Source organism: Oncorhynchus nerka, linkage group LG23 (genome assembly GCF_034236695.1).
Source record: "Oncorhynchus nerka isolate Pitt River linkage group LG23, Oner_Uvic_2.0, whole genome shotgun sequence".
In the NCBI taxonomy this organism is placed as follows: Eukaryota; Metazoa; Chordata; class Actinopteri; order Salmoniformes; family Salmonidae; genus Oncorhynchus; species Oncorhynchus nerka.
Genome location: NC_088418.1, coordinates 25,468,805 through 25,484,615, shown reverse-complemented (window position 1 = coordinate 25,484,615; position 15,811 = coordinate 25,468,805). Strand labels below are relative to the sequence as shown.

Below are 15,811 nucleotides of genomic sequence, written 5' to 3'. Positions count from 1 at the left end.
TCTGCTTTCTCTTCTAACTCCTCTACTGTTCAATCTGTCTGCATGCGTTGTCATCTGGCTACAGTAGGTTTCAGGCATATGGACAGTTCTTGACAACCTGATGTCAATTAGTATTCTCCGTTTTCATTGGCTGCAGCTGGAAGAAATGTGAACTCTGCTCTTCAGTGTCAGTTTCCCTACTCGTGTTCCCTGGTGCTCTGTCCTTACCGCCTCTGTCCAGCAGAGAGCAACTCCGCATGTGAGGCTGATGCAGGGTAGAGGAACATGCCTTGATAATCAAGAAGCATATGTCAGACTCCCTGTGAAATCACCCAGAACCCCTTCCGGGAACCAACTAACCCCTCAACAACCCCCCTGCCGTCTACCCATTTCAGCCTGTATTTCACTTAACCTTCTTTTGTTTTTTTTAAAGCAACTTTGAGATTCTACTTGTAATGGAAAAGCGCTATATAAAATAAATATATTATTATTATTAACCCTCGTCACTGTTTATCACTTAACCCTCTACCCCTCTCTCCTCCATCCCCTCATCCCCTCCCTTTGCCCCCCCCCTCTCCCGAATCTGCCCCTCAACCTCGGATGCCAGAAATCGTCCAGAGCTCAGGCATCAGCACTTTGCCTTGGCCCCCAGCTCGGGACAGCTCGGAGAGGAATAGGTTTTCACTGCATTGCACAACCACCACCCAACCTGGGGAGTTGTCAATCACCCTCACCATCCCTCACCAGGCAGTCAGGAGTGAGGAAGGGACTAGAAAGAGAGACCCAGTGAAGAACCAAGAATCTGGAAAAGTCTAGACCACATTCCCTTGAACCGGGCCTGACAAGGTATTGTGAAGTTATTTTGGTTTACCTGTGTGAGTCAATAGAAAAACAAGTTTACATGTTTACCGGTGTTGCTGTAATTTGTCTGTGTAGTGGTTCGGTATAGTGATGTAGTGATTTATAATGACTTAGAATATACAGGCTGTCTGTAGTGAATGTTGACAGTATGGTGCACTGAGTGATTGACTTCTTGGTCAGAAACATCGAGAATTTAAACTTTTCCTCTGATGGGAAATCTATTAATTCTATGCTTTGCCCTCCTTGTGCCCTTTAGATATGAAACATACTAATATACTGCAGTTCTTTCAATTTGGACCCTTGAATAAAACTTTTTTTTTTCTGTCTGGAAAATGTATGAAAAGAATATTATAAAATGCATTTTTATGCCTTGCACATACAATACGCAATATTTCTGTGACAAAGACCCTTGACACTTTTCTTGGAAACTTTCTGTACAGTTCCAGTATGGAACTTCTGTACCTCTATACAATTTTAAAGTTCCACAAACCTACACAGTATAGTCAGTGTGTATATGTGTACGCCAGAAAATGTTAGGAATTTGTCTGCAAAGGTCATTTTATCTTTGGTGCATTTCTGTAGTGCTTTTGGAGACAGCCTTTTCAAGGATAGAGTTTCAAGACATCCAGTGTCTCTGGGTTTTTAGCCTCTCCCTGTTCACCAAGCTCCTACGAGCCTCATATCACACACTCTTCGAAGAGAGAAATGTATGTTTACAATGTACACTACCGTTCAAAAGTTTGGGGTCACTTGTTTTTGAAAGAATTTTTTTTTTTTTTGTCCGTTAAAATAACATCAAATTGATCAGAAATACCTTGTATACATTGTTAATGTTGTAAATGAATATTGTAGCTGGAAACAGCGTATTTCTTATGGAATATCTATATACAGAGGCGTCTCGTCCCATTTCAGTTTGCCTATCAGCCTAGCAGAGGAGTTGATGATGCCATTCTTACCCTCCTTAACATGGTCTATAGACATCTAGTGGTGCCAAATCCCATGTTAGGGTTCTGTTTTTCTTCTACCTTAAACACAATCCAGCCCTACATTCTGGCACAGAGACTCATTCTGGACTTCTCCTTAGATGGGGGGGCTGGTTTTGTGGCTGTTGGACTTCCTGAGCCGACGCTCACAGCGAGTCAAAATAGGTCCCCACGTGTCAGACATACGCAATACCAACACAGGCTCTCCTCCTGGATGTGTCCCCACTCCTGTACATCTTGTACACTAATAGTTATACTAGTTCCCATCCTGACAGACACTTCCTTAAGTTTGCGGATGACACTGCCTTGATCAGCCTAGATGACTTTGTAGAGTGGTGTGAGGAATCACACTTGGTCCTCAATACCAACAAGACCAAAGAGATGTGCGTAGACTTCAGGAAGTGTACAACACCGACCTCTGCAACATCTATCAGAGGTCAGAATATAGAGATTGTAGAGGAATATAAATATCTGGGTGTCCTCTTGGACAATAAGCTTCAGTGGAGTAAAGGTACAGACTTGATCTACAAAAAGAGCCAACAGAGACTGTTCTTTCGCTAAAAGCTGGGATCTTTTAATGTAGACTGTACTATACTGACTCTGTTTGTACAAATCTTTCATTGAGAGTAATTTAAACATTTTGTATTGTTTGTTGGTTTGGCAATGCCACTGTCAGCCAGAGAAATATGCTGAGAAGGATTATCACCACAGCAAGCAAGGTACTTGGAGTCAAACAGACAGGCCTGGATGAGATCTTTAAGGTCAGGGCCCTCCCAAGGCTCACAAAATCATTTTAGACCCAAGCCACCCCGTTTCCGGACTTTGAACTACTCCCCTCTGGGCGCAGGTATAGGGCAACCATCAGCAGGAAAAACAGAACTCGACAATCATTTGTGCCAGGTGTGATATATCCCTCCTAAATAGCTCGGGCTAATGTTCCTATCGACTCAGTAAGGCCAGCAGGCTAGTCATTTAAAAAAATAATAATAATAATTAAGTTTTATTGGTATGTAACTGTCATGAAAGTTGTATTGTCGATTTCGTTTTGTATTTAAACGCCACTTTAAACGTGTACATGACACTGCAACAACATTTCCCCATAGGGACAATAAAGTCAGTAAGTAAGTAAGAGGCCCATTATCAGCAACCATCACTCCTGTGTTCCAATGGCACATTGTGTTAGCTAATCCAAGGTTATCATTTTATAATTGATCATTAGAAAACCCTTTTGCAATTATGTTAGCACAGCTGAAAACTGTTGTGTTGATTAAAGAAGCAATAAAACTGGCCTTCTTTAGACTAGTTGAGTATCTGGAGCATCAGCATTTGTGGGTTCGATTACAGGCTCAAAATGGCCAGAAACAAATAACTTTCTTCTGAAACTCGTCAGTCTATTCTTGAAGGCTATTCCATGTGAGAAATTGCCAAGAAACTGAAGATCTGGTACAACGCTGTGTACTACTCCCTTCACAGAGCAACGTATACTGGCTCTAACCAGAATAGAAAGAGGAGTGGGAGGCCGTGGTGCACAACTGAGCAAAAGGACAAGTACATTAGAGTGTCTAGTTTGAGAAACAGACGCCTCACAAGTCCTGAACTGGCAGCTTCATTAAATAGTACCCGCAAAACACCAGTCTCAACGTCACCAGTGAAGAGGCGACTCCGGGATGCTGGCCTTCTAGGCAGAGTTCCTCTGTGCAGTGTCTGTGTTCTTTTGTCCATCTTAATCTTTTATTTTTATTGGCCAGTCTGAGATATGGATTTTTCTTTGCAACTCGGCCTAGAAGGCCAACATCCCGGAGTCGCCTGTTCACTGTTGACGTTGAGACTGGTATTTTTGCAATCCCTATATTTCCCTGTGTAAATCCCTGTCTATATTTAGTATATAGATTGTTGTACAACCTGTTAATTTACAGTCATGTAAACCCTTGCAGGTGGAGGCTACAGACTGTCAATACACCCTGTGTGTTGATACTGACAATACACACGCAGTGGGATGATACACACGTAGGTGGCCATGAGGGGATTGATTCGCTGTAGCAGTTGGGATTTGGCGTCGAGGGCAACAGGCTGGTCGCCTCATTTCTGACGTATCTCCTGATCTTCACAAATGGAGCTCTATTCCCCAGGGTTTCCTGTTACCAGGGTATTACCATCCTGTTAGGGGGACTCTGACATCAGGGCATCAGGCCAGAATAAGATAAGGGAGACCCTGTTACCCCTTTTCAGCTTATAGTAGTGGAAGATTGGTATGGGGAAGGGGCCATTAAGAACAAATTATTATTTAGAATGACGGCCTAACCCGGCTAAACCCGGACGATGCTGGGCCAATTGTGCGCTGCCCTATGGGACTCCCAATCATGGCCGGATGTGATACAGCCTGGATTCGAACCAGGGACTGTAGTGATGCCTCTTGAACTGATATGCAGTGCCTTAGACCGCTGCGCCACTCTGGTACCACATTATGAATCATAATACCCATAAAACATAGCGGTCAAATAAGGAAATGCTTCCAACCGTTTGTTCACTATTCATTTCTCCCCATAGGGGATTTTAGAAACACTTAAAATAAGGGATGTGTTTCATGTAGGCTTACACTTGTGTGACTTTTCGATAACTGTATAAATCTCTGTAGGACAAGGTGACACCAATATATTTGCCTGTATTTAGACCCCAAAAATGCTAATGTGGCTATCATAAAGAACTACAAACGCCATGATGATCTGGATGAGACTGCCGAGGCAAAGGTAAGAATCTCAGGATTAACGATCTAATGTTAGTTACATTTAGTAATGAATAAATTGGCAAATTGTCTTTTAAATTGACAGTTCACAGAGTACAATAATATGTTTCCCCTCAAAGAAAAGGGACTTATTTAAATATGAGATGAGGGCAAGCAGTTCAACACAGGTAGGTCACATTCACCATTTTGGGCAGTATATTATGGTCTATTATGACATCACATCCACTTAAGTGTTTGAGATTCTAGAAGTCTCATTATATGTGAACCAATTATGATGTCACAACTGATCAATAAATTCTAAATGTTCTGTTTGAACATTCTGGCGCCTGATTGCTGAAAATAGAACACTAGTATCCAAGGCAAGCTAGCAGATTCCTCCTGAGAGATATAGATAACACAGTAGATCACCATAAAATATAGAAAGTGCTACTAGACAAAAACTTAGTTGCAGAACCAGGTTAGAAGAAGGACACTGTCAATCTCCTTGATGATGAGGAGATTCTTGCAGCCGATACAGGAAGATAATGCTTTAACAGGGAACCTTGGAGCTGCCAGTAGCAACTCCATTCAGCCTGCCCTGCCATCTCAACCCAAGGCCACTGAGAAGCTTCCAGCGCTCAAACAAAACAGTTTTATCACCTCCAGAATCCCAGTACTGGAGTTGACTGAAGAAAGAAAGAGTGCTCTGCAGCAACTTGCCAGTTTGAAGGCTGTGGAAAAGAAACCACATCCTCCCTCCAGAATCCCAGTACTGCAGAAAAAGAGGTCCATCTGCAATGGGAAGAGTCAAGGACTGCATGTAGCTCCAACATCTCAGCAGTCAGGGAAGGCTACTGTTCCTCCCATCCGGAAGCCACTGCAACCCATCCGGACCAAGAGGGATCAAACCTGCGTGGTGAAAGACATCTACCTCCATAGTGCCAAGCCATTGAAGGCAGTCCATGGAGCCAATATGGTCACCAAGATGCCACTGCCTCCCATTAGAGCCAGAGTCACTGTGTCAAACAATGATGCCAAGAAGAAGCCATTCCAGCCAGTCAGACCAGAGGGCAAACCTCGTCCTGCTGCTTCAATGTACAGAAGGCAGGTTGTGAAGAAACATGTTCAGTTCAAGACTCAGACCCTAACTGTACAGGATCTACCGCCATGCCCCGATGAGATGGTATGGGACGTCTTTAACTCAGAAGCTGAGCAGGTGATGGCATATATGAAGGCCAAGCTGATCAGTGTCACCCAAGAACTGAAACTGATGAAGAGTGGGGCCAAGATGGATGCTCAGGCTCTGGAGGAGAAAAACGCAAAAGAACGGTTGAGAAAAAAGGTGGAGAAGTTCATCCAGGAGATCTGCCTGATGAAGGTGGATTCTGACCTATGGGAGATGATAAGAGATAACGAAGAAGAGGAAGAAAGGAGTCAAGAGGTGCGGAGAAATGGAGAACAAAGCAGTGTGGCTAGTAAGCCAAAGCAGACAGCCAAGAGATACACTGTGAGCAAGCCAAAGGAAGTCAAGACGGGGTTGAACATGGAAGAGAAAAAGGAGGACAGACAGGTAAAGTAGCTTGACATTCCAAAGCCATGCTAACTATTGATCTAGTGTAGTGTTGGTGATCACGTGTGTTTGTATCAGAGGAGGCTGATGGGAGGAGCTATAGGAGGATAGGATCGTTGTAATGCCTGGAATTTAATTAATTGATCAGAATCAAACGTGGTTTCCATATGATGGATTTGTGTGATACCGTTCCCTTCATTCCATTACAGCCATTACATTGAGCCCATCCTCCTATAGCTCCTCCCACCAGCCCACCATCTGTTTTGTACATATTGTATATCTTACCCATTATTTGGCCCATCTGATAAAATCCATTCATTCAGGTGGAGTTGAAACGTCGATTTGGGATGAGTGCAGCCAACTCCAAGCTGAAGCAGTGTGAGCACTGTGGCCGGTGCTTTGATCCTAGTCGCCTGGAGAAACACAGTGAGATCTGTGCCAAGCTCTCCTCCAAGAGCTCTAGACGGGGGGTTTATGACTCTACCAAGCACCGGCTCAAAGGCACTGTACTGGCTGGCTACGTGAAGCGATCCGTGGTGTGATGCACCAAGGGACCTGAGAGTCTGTCAGTCCTTTGTACTTTGGACTGAACAGACAGACATACAGGGACTGCTAAACCCCCTGCTGCCCAAATTAGGACTTCTACCTTGGAATCTGTGAGGGTTCCAATAAGAGGGGGTACTACTAGGAGGCAGTATTGTATCCAGAAACGTCTAAACCAACAGTGTTCAGCAGTTCCTCTAATCTACAGAAACACCTGTATAAAACACCTCAATAAAATATAATCCAAATACTCATCTAATGTCTGGCTTTCATTTCGAGGAATGTTTCTTAACTTAATTAAACTATACATTTTCAATGTTTTACTCATCATAGGATGTCAATTTTGTTTGTTGGCGATGTAATAACACAAGTAGAATCATGCAAATCAAATCAAATTTTATTGGTCACATATTTAGCAGATGTTGTGGGTGTAGTGAAATGTTTAAGTAAAAAACTGTGTGAAATAATACATATGCACTTCTAACTAAGTCAAACTTAATTCCTTTAATCATTCTGAATTGAGTGAGATTAGTCGACATAACGTAAGGTTATGACTTCCTAGTGGATGTGTTATACATTTTGATCTGTGACTGAATATATTTTATTTTTTTAGAAAGTGGGATATCCTAGTGGTCTGTCCTTCTGACCTCCCCACTATCCCACCCCACTATCCCACCCTCCCCAATTGTTTGTCTGAGATCGCATTACTATCTCTGCTCCTTGTCATTGTCAATCTGGGCTCTTGGGGCATAACAGTGTCCCATTATTTACCCCAAGAGTGTCTGGGTTATGCCTGTCAATCAAGTATAAAGTGACTTCCTGAACCTCTGTGGCTTGGGCCACATGCTAGGAATATTTACTGCTGTAGACAATTGGCTGGCAAATAGAATTGTCCTTGTAAGTCACCATGGTGTGCCAGTTCTAAAACATACCATAGACAAGCTATCTATAGGACATATTTTGGTTGACCAAGTGTCTTGACGAAGCCGCAGAGTTGCAGTTGATTGATCATCAGCTGTCTGTCTGTCCTGTCTGTCTGTCTGTCTGTCTGTCTGTCTCCCCTTGTAACAACATTCAGACACATCAAAATGTCTGGACAAATCCCAGCTCTCCCAGAATCCTTTGCTCCAGGAATAGACGGCGTGTTCTCAGACCGCATTGGCTTCTACTCTCTGGACTCCAACGTCCCTGGCCTGTCCAAGGTCATTCTCAACAAACTAAACATGAAGGATTATGGGGAATACAGGTAAATATAGGCTGACATGTAATCTGACAAACTCAATTACCGAGCAAGCACCAAACCAATAGCCCCATTTCACCAACCCCAAACATGTGCGTGCTGTCACCACATTTTAAAAGCTACTTTGACCCCTACGACCATCATATTAGGGTAGCCTAGTGGTTAAGCGTTGGCCTAGTTACCGAAAGGTTGCAAGTTCAAATCCCCGAGCTGACAAGGTACAAATCTGTCGTTCTGCTCCTGAACAGGCAGTTAACCCACTGTTCCTAGGCCGGCACTGAAAATAAGAATTTGTTCTTAACTGACTTGCCTAGTTAAATAAAGGTAAAATACATTTAAAAAATACCAAGCCTGTAATATTTTCTGGTTACACGATTTTAAATCAATAAACAACGTACTATTTGATTATTATTCTTTGTGTGGAAGCAGTTTGTGTGTCTCTCTCACCGCAGGGCAGCTATTGAAGGAAAGACTAAGGGAGGGGCGTTCCGTAACTACAAGGACATGTTCCAGAAAATGGAGGAGACGTTTAAATTCTGTGCCAGCTGCAACAGGCTTCCAGAGCACCTGTCAGAGGGCCAGACACTCAAGCGTTGTGTGAAGTGAGTCAAAACATTGAGGAGTTGCAGGTCAATGAATGAAATGTGACCACAAAGTAGGGTTAGTAGGGTTATTCACCATAACATAAACCCATTCCATGATGGTTATTACAGTTGATAAATGTTTACTCGTACAGTTTCATTGCTTATAAAGGACTTGTCAACGCTGAGTGTACAAAACATAAGGGACACCTGCTCTTGTGGATGGTCGATTAAGGAAGCCCTCCGCACCACCACCAGTTGTACAACTGACTAGGTATCCCCTTTTCCATTTCTTTCCATGACAGACTGACCAAGTGAATCCAGGCGAAAGCTATGATCCCTTGTTGATGTCACCTGTTAAATCCACTTCAATCAGTTTAGATGAAGGGGAGGAGACCGGTTAAAGAAGGATTTTTAAACCTTGAGACCATTGAGACATGGATTGTAAAGAATTGTAAAGACACACGATTTAAGTGCCTTCGAACGGGGTATGGTATTAAGTACCAGGTGCACCGGTTTGAGTGGGTCAAATAACTGCAACGCTACTGGGTTTTTCACGCTCAGCGGTTTCCCGTGTGTATCAAGAATGGTCCACCACCTAAAGGACATCCAGCCAACTTCACACAACTGTGGGAAGGATTGGAGTCAAAATGGGCCAGCATCCCTATGGAATGCTTTCCACACCTTGTTGTCCATGCCCCAACAAATTGAGGCTGTTCTAAGGGCCAAATCAAACAGGTGTAGACCTTACAGTGAAATGCTTATTTACCCTTAACCAACAATGCAGTTTTAAGAAAAATACCAAAAAAAATAAGAAATAAAAGTAACAAATAATTAAAGAGCAGCAGTAAAATAACAATAGCGAGGCTATATACAGGTGGTACCCGTACAGAGTTAATGTGTGGGGGCACCGGTTAGTCGAGGTAATTGAGGTAATATGTACATGTAGGTAGAGTTATTAAAGTGACTATGCATTGATAATAAATGGAGAGTAGCAGCAGTGTAAAAGAGGAGGGGGGGGGGCAGCAATGCAATAGTCTGGGTAGCCATTTGATTAGATGTTCAGGAGTCTTATGGCTTGGGGTTAGAAGCTGTTTAGAAGCCTCTTGGACCTAGACTTGGAGCTCCGGTACCGCTTGCCTTGCTGTAGCAGAGAGAAAAGTCTATGACTAGGGTGGCTGGAGTCTTTGACAATTTTTAGGGCCTTCCTCTGACACCGCCTGGTATAGAGGTCCCATGCCAAATATTTTCAGTCTCCTGAGGGGGAATAGGTTTTGTCGTGCCCTCTTCACTGCTGTCTTGGCCATGTTAGTTTGTTGGTGATGTGGAAACCAAGGAACTTGAAACTCTCAACCTGCTCCACCACAGCCCCGTCGATGAGAATGGGGGGGGTGTGCTCGGTCCTCCTTTTCCTGTAGTCCACAATCATCTCCTGTGTCTCGATCACGTTGAGGGAGAGGTTGTTGTCCTGGCACCACACAAAAGGAGGTGCAACTTAATATTAGGAAGGTGTTCCAAATGTTTTGTACACTCAGTGTATGCAGAACGTTTCTAACTATTTGCTTATCGAAAAAAAGAGAAGATAACTTTCACATTTGCCTGCCAACCCCTCGATGCAACATGACATCATTCTATGGTCAGCAATGTCGCAACGCAGACGGGAAGGTATTTTGATCTATAGCTGTCGTGTGATAAGCAGGTTGACCAGTGCCGTCCACACCACACATTCATGTGCAGCTCATTTAGGATAGTTCGGTACAGACTCACTGGGTCCTAGCCAAGGGCAAATTTAGCCAGGCGTTCTGACTCTCTCAGCTCTCGGCGACTCTATGACTTTGTCCAGTTGGAGAAGAAACCTGCAGTTTCTAATGACATGTCAACGCTGTCATATTTCCATTTAAGAGTCTATTATTGACCGTAGTGGTGAGCAATTTCTAAGCTACAAAAACAAACTTCTCCATGACAGACTTTCGTCATTCAGTTCCATTCCAGCCAGAAAGCGTCATAGCTGTGACTTGTTCAAAGTTAATACACAAGCCTTATAGATCAAACGTGGGTTCAAATAACATTTGATTTCTTTCAAACACGTTGAGAATTTGATTGAGCCTGTCTGATGCGCCAGCGGGGCATTTTTGAGGCTCGGGAGGAAAGTACAAGCGTTTCCTGGGGACACAAGACAGAGCTGTTGACATTATTGCAATGTTGACGATGGGTGGCAGGGTCTTTGGCATATAGGATTATCACCTATAAACCCTTGGGGAAACTTCTTCACTGGTGGGTTGTGGCTTATGACTGGAAAGACCGCTTTTGTCAGAATTTGGTATTTCAAAAATGAATGTCCATAGCTTAAGGTATAGTTCACAGACTAAAGGAAAGTTTTGTAACCTTTGCACTAGACATTAGTTTGAAAACACTTCACTGCCGTTAATTCAGAGTATCGCTGCCCAGAAAGTGGATAAGCTACTTTGTCCAGTCTGGATCACCTCATCAGCACTGAGAGAATTTGAAAGTGGCTCTGTCAATGGCGACTGATAATTGAATACATGTCAATCTAAATGTAACCAAGTCTGGGGCTTAAAGTGGTGGATGCTGGGTTAGGGTATTATGATTTCAGAGAGTAGCCAGGCAGCCACCCCGCCGACAGCATTATCTCTACCACCTAAACCATGCGGCCAGGCGCAAGACCCCTGGTCGTATAATCAGCAGTAAATTTCCACCTAGATTCTGTCCTTTACCCCAGCTATTTAACACCGGCTGCTCTTGAAAACAGGACCGACTCCAACGGTCTTAAATGTGTCAAATGCCTCTGTTGATGGCTAAGGTCAGAGTTTGAACCTGGCCGTGGCATGACTCTACACACCAATGTGATATGGCTGCTATTGATATACCAAGACAAATAGGCCACTAATCTCACAAGAAGCAAGCCTGCGATGGGATTCCAAAGATGCACTCTATTTGCATGTTCAACATAAATGTCATCCTCCTCTTTGCCCTACTTTCCTCTTTTCTCACACACACGCAGGTGTCTGAATGTATACTACTGCACAAAGGAGTGTCAGAAGAAGGACTGGCCCCAGCATAAGATGTTCTGTAAGAAGCTGCGTCTAGTGGCAGTTGATCGGCTGGTGGAGTGGCTTATGTTTACAGGTGAGACGTTAGAAAGGTGTGGGAGAGAGGTGATCTTGTAACACATTGCTTGACCATTTCTTTTGTATTTATAATCCCACACACTCAGCTTTTTGGAAGTGCAACCAATGCATATATCAGTTCATTGCAATACAATATTGAAATACAAAAAAATCCTAGTTCACAGTGTCTGCAACTTTTAAATGGTGTACAACAAGGTTCCATATAATAATTGTTTTGTATGATATTCCACAGTATAACTAGGTTTTCTGTGCTGCTAAGCAACGACAAACAGTCATCACGGTTCCATTTTTCATACTACTTCTCTTTGCCACCCAATCAGGAGATCTCCCATTCACCACAGAGAAGTGGTCCCTGCCAGCAGCAGAGGTGAAGGGCTGGGACAACTGGCTTGCCATGCAAGGCGACCTAACCCCCCGTCTGGACGCCATCTTGTCTAGCACAAATATGGGAGCGCTTTGGAAAAATGTCTCTAGGCCACGACCAGAAGATGCTGACCTGAGAGAGTCTGTATGGCGAGTTGAGAGCGAGTTCCTGTCTCGGGCCCTTTCTGTTGGCATGGCGATAAGACTCTTTGGCCTAGATCCTTACTTCAAACCACTCACCATCCATCTAGCAGGGGCCAGCCTAAATGAGACGATGGGAGCCCGATTGACAGACTTTGAGGAACTGGACCAAATGTTTCCTGGACACAAGGGTCTGGAGGTGGTGATGGTGGGGCCAGAGGTGGTGGACGGGCCAATCATGAGGCCCCCTCTGACGAATTTTGGCCCCAAGACGAAGACCTTCATCAGTGCCTATAAGGGCCTCTACCACCAGTTCTATGAGGATATGGTGGAGACAGAGAAAGCAGCTAAGCCAGATCTGGTGGTTGGATTTCACCCAGGTAAATATTTCCTTGTTTTAAATTCAGTCCAAATTAAAAGAGGGTTAGGGTTGAAAGAATGGTAGTTGGCATAATGAGTTGAATGCCCTCTTCAGAGTTCTGAGAAGTCTGTTTTTGTTTGAAACGTGTTATTGCCAGATTTGCCACTTCAAGGTATTTTAAGGGTCTAATCTCGTCACCCAGAACCAAATCTCGCGTGTGTCCTGGCCATCTGGTAACAGTCTGTCCTGAGAGATTAAGCAGAGTCAAACACAAGTGGTCAGCTGTCTTTGAGAGGGAAATAGTCTGCTTCAGAGCCAGGATGATGGGGGAGGAGGAGAGTTACTCACTAAATTAGAAAGATGTGTTTAGGCCAGACTTTTACTGGGCATCTTGGTGATTCATTGCGACAGCTGGACCGGACCTGGCACCTGATTGCTGGACTCTGGAGTTTACCTAACAGGCAGCCCACAACTTGGGGTGGCAGGTAGCCTAGTGGTTAGAGCGTTGGGCCAGTAACCAAAAGGTTGCTGGATCGAATCCCCGAGCTGACAAGGTAAGAATCTGTCGTTCTGCCCCTGCAGTTAACCCACTGTTCCCCGGTAGGCCATCACTGTAAATACAAATTTGTTCTTAACTGTCTAAAAGGTTAAATATATATTTTTAACACCCCTGGCAGTGTCCTTTTTACCATCCAAACCCAGGAAACCCTATCCCATAGTCAAGCCCCGTCTCTGTAGATACTAATGAAAGCTGAGATCTACTTAGAGGGTGGAGGTAATAAAGTGTTTTCATTCTAATGCCACATGTAAAGGTGGTCCAAGTAAAGCTGTTTATAGTGCATTGACAACAGTGATGCATCCAACTTCAAAACATGCACTTATTTTATCTGTTACTCTTTTAACAGTAACTTGACTCACTGATAACAGACTAGTACCTCCTCTGGTTGAAACAGGCTAATCTCTACAATGTTTCAAACAATCCAGAATGGTTACATGCCAAAAATGTTTGACTCTCCAACTGGAAACTCATCAGAGACAGCTGATGGAGGAGTAATTGGTGACATCTTCACAGCAAAGATAGAGCCTGAAGCAGAGACGCCATATAAAACCCAAATAAAACACATGCAAGTCCAACTATTTGAAAGCCATCTTACACTGCCTTTTCTCCTCGTTACAATGTTCAACTACCCTCATAGCAGGAGTATAATGAATCCAGATAATAGTCATAATAGTCATAATTATGGTATATTTAGAATCTTTGTCCCAAATTCAAAATGGCGGCCGGCCCTGTAGCCGGTGGTAATTGCGACCCTTAAGAGTCATGATGGTGTGTCTCTCTGTCACCTTATCTCCTAGAGGGATAAACACGGCTTAGTCCGCGTTAAATGTTTTAGCGCCATTTAAATTGTAACCTTGGGTGTACATTTCATAACATGCATTATTCACCCACAAATGCTCTCCTTCTTAGGTGTGTGTTCTCTCACGAGACACGGCGGGGCATAAGATCGTGTTTCATTTGATACCCTAGATGAGTCAACATTAGAGGCTTTACACTGTCCCTGTAATAAGCTCCCTCGGGATGCCTTTTCTGAACATGCACTCGATTGTTGCTGACATTCCTGTATGCAATACCGTAGCTTCTTTAATGTGCCCTCTCTATGTCCATATTTTGAATGAGATATGGACGCTCTCTGTGTGCTAAACAGTGTACGAACAACATGATTAGATTGTGTTCTCTTTTTTTCAGATTCAAGTTGAGACTCATTCAATGTATTGTCCTTACTTAAGGAAATTCATTCATGTGTGTCTTTCTCTTTGTGTCCAAGGGTTTCATGCCACACAGGGTCTGGGAGAAGGCTGGCTGCCCAGCCTCCTCCTCCTCAGAGACTTCAACATCCCCTCATTCTTCACCATGTTCAAGTAAGTCACCTCACCTCTATGCTTTAAGACAGTGGTGTTCAGAAGTGGTGTTCAGAAGTGGTGTTCAGAAGTGGCGTTCAGAAGTGGCGTTCGGGGGAGGGCGTTTACCTGACCAGGAACTGATAAGTTACAGGGTTGTAACTGGTCAGGTAAACTGACAAGGCTTTGCCCAAAGCTAGGATTGTTGTTGACTTAAATAGGGTTAAGATATCATATGTGTTTTTCTGTCTATCCACAGTGAGATGGAACTGAACTTTTCCCTACAAATTCTGTCGGAGTTGGAAATGCATATCAAGGGCAGTGGCCCCAACCCCTTTTCATCCCAGAAGCCAGAGCAGGTCCAGGCCTGTCCCAACAAACCACCTTCATACTGCAACTCCCACTTCCTCTATTTTCAGGGCCTACTGGAGCAAGAAGAGCTTGAGCAACCGGACAATTCTAGAACTTATTGGAAGGTTTAAAAAGTATCAAATGAATAGCCTCTAGTCAAGGGTTTGCCACATTAGCATCCTATAATGCTCAAATGGATGCTTTTAGTGTTGCTTATATGCATAAGCATAATACATTATGGTGTTGCTCTCCTTTGTATCTCTTGTGTATGATGACGCTATATACATTTATTGTGCCGGTGAATCATTCACTTAGTTTGCTAAAGCCTACAAGTTATGTGTGCACACAATTGCATGCAGGCCGACTAGCTGAATAGTGAAACTGAAAACTAATTTGGTTAATAAATACAATGAAAATGTTATTTATTTTACTTTATTTTATTTCACTTTTATTTAACCGGGTAAGCTAGTTGAGAACAAGTTCTCATTTACAACTGCGACATGGCCAAGATAAAGCAAAGCAGTGCGACAGAAACAACAACACAGAGTTGCACATGGAATAAACAAGTGTACAGTCAATAACACAATAGAAAAAAAGGAAAGTCTATATACAATGTGCGCAAATGGAATGAGGAGGTATGGCAATAAATAGGCCATAGAGGCAAAGTAATTACAATTTAGCAGATTAACACTTGAGTGATATATGAGCAGGTGATGATGCGCAGACGATGGTGTGTAAGTAGTGATACTGGTGAGAGCAGCAAAGTAAATAAAAACAATATGGGGATGAGGTAGGTAGATTGGGTGGGCTATTTACAGATGGACTATGTACAGCTGCAGCGATCGGTTAGCTGCTCAGATAGCTGATGTTTAAAGTTAGTGAGGGAAATGTAAGTCTCCTCTTACACAAATAAGTGGACGTTCCAGAAGTGTGAAAATTGTCCATCAATATTTTAAGTTGAATTATGAATCCTTCGGTGTCGAAACCGAGTGCAATCCATTCCATCCCATTGACTCAATCCAATCCACATCAATAGGTGCTTGTGCGCCAGTCTTGAATAGATCCCCA

The 15,811-nt window shown here is 43.4% G+C and overlaps 1 protein-coding gene across 1 annotated transcript; it reads left to right on the top strand.

Moving 5' to 3' along the window:
- Positions 1-56: 56 nt before the first annotated feature.
- Positions 57-15,158, top strand: LOC115106588 (putative protein MSS51 homolog, mitochondrial). The gene is made up of 7 exons (XM_029629461.2): positions 57-825; positions 7,737-7,904; positions 8,351-8,500; positions 11,502-11,626; positions 11,949-12,512; positions 14,320-14,413; positions 14,652-15,158. The coding sequence occupies exons 2-7, from the start codon at positions 7,747-7,749 to the stop codon at positions 14,872-14,874; spliced, it is 1,314 nt and encodes a 437-aa protein (XP_029485321.2). The 5' UTR covers positions 57-825; positions 7,737-7,746; the 3' UTR covers positions 14,875-15,158.
- The last annotated feature ends 653 nt before the right edge of the window (positions 15,159-15,811 follow it).